Source organism: Perca flavescens, chromosome 8 (genome assembly GCF_004354835.1).
Source record: "Perca flavescens isolate YP-PL-M2 chromosome 8, PFLA_1.0, whole genome shotgun sequence".
Classification (NCBI taxonomy): Eukaryota; Metazoa; Chordata; class Actinopteri; order Perciformes; family Percidae; genus Perca; species Perca flavescens.
The window spans coordinates 33815973-33823402 of record NC_041338.1 but is presented as its reverse complement, the minus strand read 5'-3'; the positions used below and the strand labels follow the sequence as shown (position 1 = coordinate 33823402).

Here is a 7430-nt window from a genome sequence, read left to right as displayed (position 1 = left end):
AAATCAGATTTTTATTCTCATACTTAAGACACATGTAGGCTACGCTTTTGTGTGGAAAGCCGTCAGGACCCTTCGGCCTCGGGTCGGGTAGCCTTAACTCCTGATCGTTGCAGGTAAAGCAGCTTTAATGTTTGTTATGGCCACCAGCTTAGTTAATTGTGTAAATTAGCGCACCAGAGCATGTGAGCGGAGACAAGTGGTGAGAAAATCCCACCCAAAGCCGCTCAGCTCGCTCCGCGCTCAACTCAGATTTCCCCCCCCCGCTCCAAATCAATTAACGGTGCCCATCTTCCCTTCATGCCTGCAGCTCCATCAGCAAAAATTCCGCCAGATGACGGGCACTGGCGCCACGGAGAAGGAGGGCGGACTCCGTTCTTCTGCATGTACTGCGGGGCAGTAACACAGAGACGGGCTTGGGTATTATTCAAACTCATGATGTAAGCCGTAACACAGCAAAATTGAAGAGGGGTAGATAAGGTGACGCTCTAACATTTTTAAAAATCCGCTCTACGCTCCATCCAAAATCCTCCCTCTTGCGCATCCCGCTCGCGCTCCGCTCACATGCTCTGTAGCATGCTAACACAGATATGTCATTAGCAGGGTTCAAAATTAACTTTTTTTCACAGCCAAATGGCAAGTGAATATTCATATTTCACCAGCGATGAGTGAGTGAATCAAATCTACCAGCCACTTGCATATTTGAACAGCATTTGGCTGGTGGATGGTGCTAATTTTAAACCCTGGTCATTAGTGTTGCAGGTATTTGGTCACAAACCAAAGTAATGAACAAATGGAAGATTTTGACCCGATGATGGTGCTGAATGAAAACTTAAGGGATCACTGAAGTTGCACAGTTCATTCTCTAAAGACCATGGATGTCTGAACTAAATGTTAATGTAAATCCATCCAGTATATATAATTCCAGTCTGCACCAAAGTGGTGGACTGACCATCTGAGATTGCAATCCCTAAAGCCATGCCAGTAGCGTGAGGGTTCATCATGATGGTTGGCTCACACTGACAGTTTACCCCTCGTCCTCATCTGGATCCAATCAGTTGAGTTCAGCTGCTTTTTGCCGTTTTGTTGTGTCTGTCTGAGACAAAACTGAGTCTCCTGTGTCAGTTTGGGGGGTCTTTCTTGTGGTCTGTAGTTGTCGTGTTTCCAGGCCTTTTGGTGGTTTGGAGGACAGCCTGAGTGGCTTCACCGCACTCTGTTTGTCTTGGATTAGCATCTGCAGAAAAACCTTTCAGCTGGGAGGATTATGAAACTGGTGCAAGCCTGAAGAAATGCTTTTCTAAACTGAGCAAACAAATATGAGAAAACTTTCTGATACATTACAGCCTTCTTAAAATGTTTTAAAGGAAACATTTTGACAATTGTTTTGTTAGTGTTAACTCCACTTCTTCCACGGTTTTCTCCTCCAGCCCTCCACTCACTGATCCACATCCAAGATTACTGTGATCATAAAGTTCTCATGCCATTAAATTCAACAGAGAACCTAAGATGAATGAAAAGTTTAAATGATCGGAGAAGCCTCAGCCCACCGGCGGTTTCCTGCTCCGCTACTCTGGTTACAATCACGCACAAATAATGATGGGAGATTTTCCGTGGCGTCCTTGGAAGCAACCTCAGTGGCCATAATTCCCAAGAGTGGGGTCACGATGTCTTTGGAAAAACTGAAATATGAATTACTTGCATATGAGGGGGCGCCAAGAGCAATTAGATGGGGCTACATAAAGAGCTGGAGGGAACAGTTTTGGAGGAATGGCAGAGAAAAAAATAAAAGGCAGAGCCACAAAGAGACTAACCATGTATTTGAGTATGTACTAATGGGGTTTTTAAGCTTGGTAGTTGTATTTCCTAAATAAAAAGATTTAATTTCAGCCAGTTTAGTTGAGAAATATTGCTGAAATTTCCCAGGTGAGCATTTTGCATTCGTAATTTTGCATTCGTAATGCTTCAAGTGTGTAAAGGCCTTAATTCTAAAACAATTCAAAGATCAATTTAAGACATATGTTGATTTACAGTAAGAGTTATTTCTCTAAAAATAAATCTGTACAGCAGCAAAAATGTCTCAATGTTCATCAACATTTTCATGGTTGTATTTCTGTTTCTGTGTGGGAAGACGTCATTCTGAATTTCTTCCCTTCCACCAGAAAGAATATATATGGACATTTCTCACATACAACTTTAATAGCTGCAGTAGATGGGATTTTCACCAAAGCAGTATTATATTTTTGGGATGTTTTAGATTTTTTTATGAATTAAATCAGTAAAAATCTATGAATTCAGTCCTCAGTAGAGTTTACAGGACGTTTTGACTGTAGACAAAGGGTCTCTAAGAGCGCTTTCACACCTGTAGTTTGGTAGACTCGGTGCGATTCTGGGGTGAAGTTGCAACATTGTTGCATTTTTCATTTGGTTTGGTTAGCTTTCACACTGCACTTTATCAAACGCAACAAACATCGTTATCAAATGTCACACGGTCGACTCGCTGACACTCAGTGACACTTCCTGGTCCCAGAAATAATGCAACACCAATTTATAACGTCTTGGGTGTTCTTTAAAGGCTAACAACGTGAGCAGCTGATAGACAGCAAGTGAAGGAGAGGGCAGCCCTGATGAGAGAGATGATAATGTGTTGTCACACAGACGACGAGCAAAGTGTGGTCATATTAGGTTATGGATATGAAAGTTATCATCCCTTAAATCATATATAAGTGTGTCAATTGTGTGCAAGGTTGAAATAATGTGAATATAAAGTAAATGCACTGTTTTTTGGTTCACTTCCTATATTTGGGTCAGATCTCACCTGAAGTGAACCGAACTCTAGGGCACTCGGAAGCAAATTGAGACCCCAAACAAGTTTGTTTGGTCTACAACAGAGTTCGAATGAAAGATCACACCACCCCAAACCAACCGAACTATCCGACAACACGCTCCAGAGTTCTTATAAACGCACCAAACAGCTCAGGTGTGAAAGCAACCCAAGACTCTAAGTTACTGGTTAGAGTTTTAATGGGTGGAAAGTAAATAAAAGGGGAGAGCTTATCCGGACTGCTCTCCCTGTCCACACTGTCTCTGCTGCCTTGGGGATTTGAACCTGCATCCTTCTCATCACAGTCCCGCTCCCGCTGACAACAGAGGAGCTTTGTGTTTTGTTGCGTTGTGGAATTTGGAGCATTCACTTCAACGATCATCACTCATGTGTCCTCTCAGAGGCCTGGCTGATGATCTCTGCTCACTGAAGCTCATATAATGTTTATTTTCCCTCCAAACATGTCAATTATCTCTCCTCTGCCTGTGTAGGACCACTAATTGCTCCATGAGGAATCAGGGGCCATGGTGCTGATGGGGCTCCATCTGCTTGCACTGGCCCTGTGGGTTGGCGTTGGAGTAAAGCTCCAAGTTCGGGGCGACCAGATAAAGCCGACCGTAGCACCTCTGATCCCTCACCGGCCTTTTGTCGTAGTGTGGAACGCTCCTACTGAATCCTGCCGCCTTCGATTCAAGGTGGACTTGGACCTCAGCGTTTTCGACATCGTAGCAAACCTCAACGAAACCCTAAGCGGACCGAATGTCACCATATTCTACCACAACCACTTGGGATACTACCCATACTACTCCAACTCCGGGATCCCTATCAACGGTGGACTGCCGCAGAACCAGAGCATCTCCAAACACCTGAACAAGGCCCGGGCGGACATCGACAAGCTAATCCCCCACAAGGATTTTCGAGGCCTGGGTGTCATCGACTGGGAGAACTGGAGGCCTCAGTGGGTCCGAAACTGGGGCTCAAAGGACATCTACCGCAACAAGTCCAAGGAACAAATCCGGAAACTTCACCCGAACTGGCCGGAGAGCAAGGTGGAGAAGGAAGCGAAGGAAGGCTTCGAGAGGGCTGGGCAGACCTTCATGAACCTGACTTTAGCCCTGACTGAAAGCCGAAGGCCGGACGGGCTGTGGGGGTTTTACCTGTTCCCAGACTGCTACAACTACGGGTACAAGCAGCACCCGCAGCGGTACACCGGCGAATGCCCCAACGTTGAGCACGTACGCAACGACCACCTGATGTGGCTCTGGAAGGAGAGCACGGCCCTCTACCCATCCATCTACCTGGACTACGAGCTCAAGTCCTCCGCCAACACTGTCAAGTTCGTCCACTATCGAGTCAAGGAAGCCATGAGGATCGCATCCATCGCCCGCACGGACTTCACCTTGCCAGTGTTTGTCTACTCCAGACCTTTCTATGCCTACACTTTTCTGGTTCTTTCAGAGGTAAAGTTTTCAGTTCTAAGTCCCAAACCTTTACAATTGAACCTTCTGTAATGGTGGTTGCTTGTTCATACCTGGTTCACACCTCTTTGTGTGAATATTGTAATTAAACAGTTTTTAGCCATTCTCTTTGCAGCAACGTCACTATACGTGAGCATTTACCTTAAAGATACTTTCCCAGACACTTCTTTAGTATCTTTGTAGCCCTGAGATAATTTGTAGATTATAACGGCAATCATAACTAGTCAGTTTTAGTTGGATTCAGTTTTTGATTTAGATTTAGATTTGTTTCCTAAGTTAAAAATGACAATGTCGTGTTTCAGAGCGACCTGGTTCATACCATCGGGGAGAGCGCCGTCTTGGGAGCATCAGGCGTCGTTCTCTGGGGATCATCAGAGTACTCACGATCAAAGGTAACGGTAAAAAGTGTACACAAAAAATATTGTTCAAACTGAGTTAGAGTTAGAACTGATTAAAACAGTGCTAATGTAAAATAAAGTTTCAATACTAAATTCAATGACCAAAAGCTTTAAATGCACTTAAACTCAGTGTAAATTAATAGCCTTAAACAGAGTGCATGTTATATAGCATTGTACATCATAGCATACATTCACATAAAACCAGCCACAAAGCATTCAGTAACAATAAATGTTAAAGACAAAGTGCGGTCACTGAGAATAAAACAAGGCTTCATAGTTTCTGATATCATTGTTCTCTCCTCCAGAACCAAATGTTTCCGAGAAATAGTGATTTTTTTTTTTTCTGACCAAACTTTCACAAACCAGGAGACAAAGAATCTGATTTATATGTGAAAGTTTCAGGATTTCTGTTGGAGTCTGTGGATTTTCTTACATCCTGTTTACAGCACAACTCAGCTGTAAATCTAGGACAAGAATATGTCTTGTAATCATCACTGAAGAGAACATACTATGACACAACTGAAATTAGCTTAAAGGTCCCATGGCATGAAAATTTCACTTTATGAGGTTTTTTAACATTAATATGAGTTCCCCCAGCCTGCCTATGGTCCCCCAGTGGCTAGAAATGGTGATAGGTGTAAACCGAGCCCTGGGTATCCTGCTCTGCCTTTGAGAAAATGAAAGCTCAGATGGGCCGATCTGGAATCTTCTCCTTATGAGGTCATAAGGAGCAAGGTTACCTCCCCTTTCTCTGCTTTGCCCGCCCAGAGAATTTGGCCCGCCAATGAGAGAGAGAGAGACATCATGGCTTTCAAAGGAGCAAAGTGGCAGTTGGTCAAGGCCACACCCCCACCCTCCACCTTGCCCCCCCTCTATCCTCCTCAATAGCTACAGACACAGAAATGGCACATCCTAAGGAAAGCTCATCGTGGGACTGGCTCTAGTGGCTGTAATTCTGCACCAAGGCTGAATTTCGGGAAAGAGACTTCAGATACAGTATTAGGGGACCACTAAGGTCTATATAAAAGAGACTTCAGATACAGTATTAGGGGACCACTAAGGTCTATATAAAAGAGACTTCAGATACCGTATTAGGGGACCACTAAGGTCTATATAAAAGAGACTTCAGATACAGTATTAAGGGACCACTAAGGCCTATATAAAAGAGACTTCAGATACAGTATTAGGGGACCACTAAGGTCTATATAAAAGAGACTTCAGATACAGTATTAGGGGACCACTAAGGTCTATATAAAAGAGACTTCAGATACAGTATTAGGGGACCACTAAGGTCTATATAAAAGAGACTTCAGATACAGTATTAAGGGACCACTAAGGCCTATATAAAAGAGACTTCAGATACAGTATTAGGGGACCAATAAGGTCTATATAAAAGAGACTTCAGATACAGTATTAGGGGACCACTAAGGTCTATATAAAAGAGACTTCAGATACAGTATTAGGGGACCACTAAGGTCTATATAAAAGAGACTTCAGATACAGTATTAGGGGGCCACTAAGGTCTATATAAAAGAGACTTCAGATACAGTATTAGGGGACCACTAAGGTCTATATAAAAGAGACTTCAGATACAGTATTAAGGGACCACTGAGGCCTATATAAAAGCATCCAAAGAGCACCATGTCATGGGACCTTTAATCTCACTTGAGTTGAACATTTCCATTCTTGAAACCTTTTACATATCACTGTAAAGTCCAGCAAACTGTCAGCAATCCCAGCCTCCTCCCTTATTTTGAACAGAATTATTTTTTTTATGTTTTTGAGTTCATTTTACAGACAAATGTGACAAGCGTCTTTTTTTGTCCTGCCTCTTTCAGAGGAACTGCTTGACAGTGAAGAAGTACATCGACGGTCCGCTGGGACATTATGTCATCAACGTCACCTCCGCCGCCAAGCTGTGCAGCAAAGCGCTTTGCAAGAAGAACGGCAGGTGCGTCCGCAAGAGCCTGGACTCGGGCGCTTATCTGCACCTGAACCCGCGCTTCTTCCACATCCACCACAACCCGACGCCCAGGGGGCCCCGCTTCCACGTCAGCGGCCACCTCAACAACCTCGACATCCTGGACATGAAGCACAAGTTCACCTGCCAGTGCTACCAGGGCTGGGCGGGTGTTTACTGCGAGATGCCCCAGGCTCCACCCCATGCTCCTCCTCCCCCACCTCAGCCTGCCTTCCCTCTGCCTCATCCCAGAGAGAACAGCCTGCTGGGAGACATCCTACTCATCCTGTCACTCCATTTCTCCTGTCTGTGTGTCATCATGTTCCTGGGACTCTGTCTGATTATCAAGTGTCTGATACTGGAGACTTAGTTTTAGAGTTTTAGCCAGACCCAAAGCTGTAGTTCCTCTAATGTCCACAAGACAACTACTGAAATTAATGGGAAAACCTCCAACTTCTCTCTACAAACACCAACAAATACAGTCAGTATTACTTCATCTAATGTGTGTCTTGGTGGTTATTTAAACAAATGGCTTTTTAGTTAAAGGTCCTATGGCATGAAAATTTCACTTTATGAGGTTTTTAATATGCATTGCCTATGGTCTCCCAGTGGCTAGAAATGGTGATAGGTGTAAACCGAGCCCTGGGTATCCTGCTCTGCCTTTGAGAAAATGAAAGCTCAGATGGGCCGATCTGGAATCTTCTCCTTATGAGGTCATAAGGAGCAAGGTTACCTCCCCTTTATCTGCTTTGCCTGCCCAGAGAATTTGGCCCACC

The 7430-nt window shown here is 44.2% G+C and overlaps 1 protein-coding gene across 1 annotated transcript; it reads left to right on the top strand.

The window, feature by feature from the left end:
* The first annotated feature begins 3342 nt into the window (after positions 1-3342).
* On the top strand, positions 3343-7024 carry hyal6 (hyaluronoglucosaminidase 6). Its single transcript, XM_028585258.1, has 3 exons — positions 3343-4278; positions 4599-4688; positions 6533-7024. Exons 1-3 carry the CDS (start codon positions 3343-3345, stop codon positions 7022-7024), a joined length of 1518 nt encoding a protein of 505 aa, XP_028441059.1.
* The last annotated feature ends 406 nt before the right edge of the window (positions 7025-7430 follow it).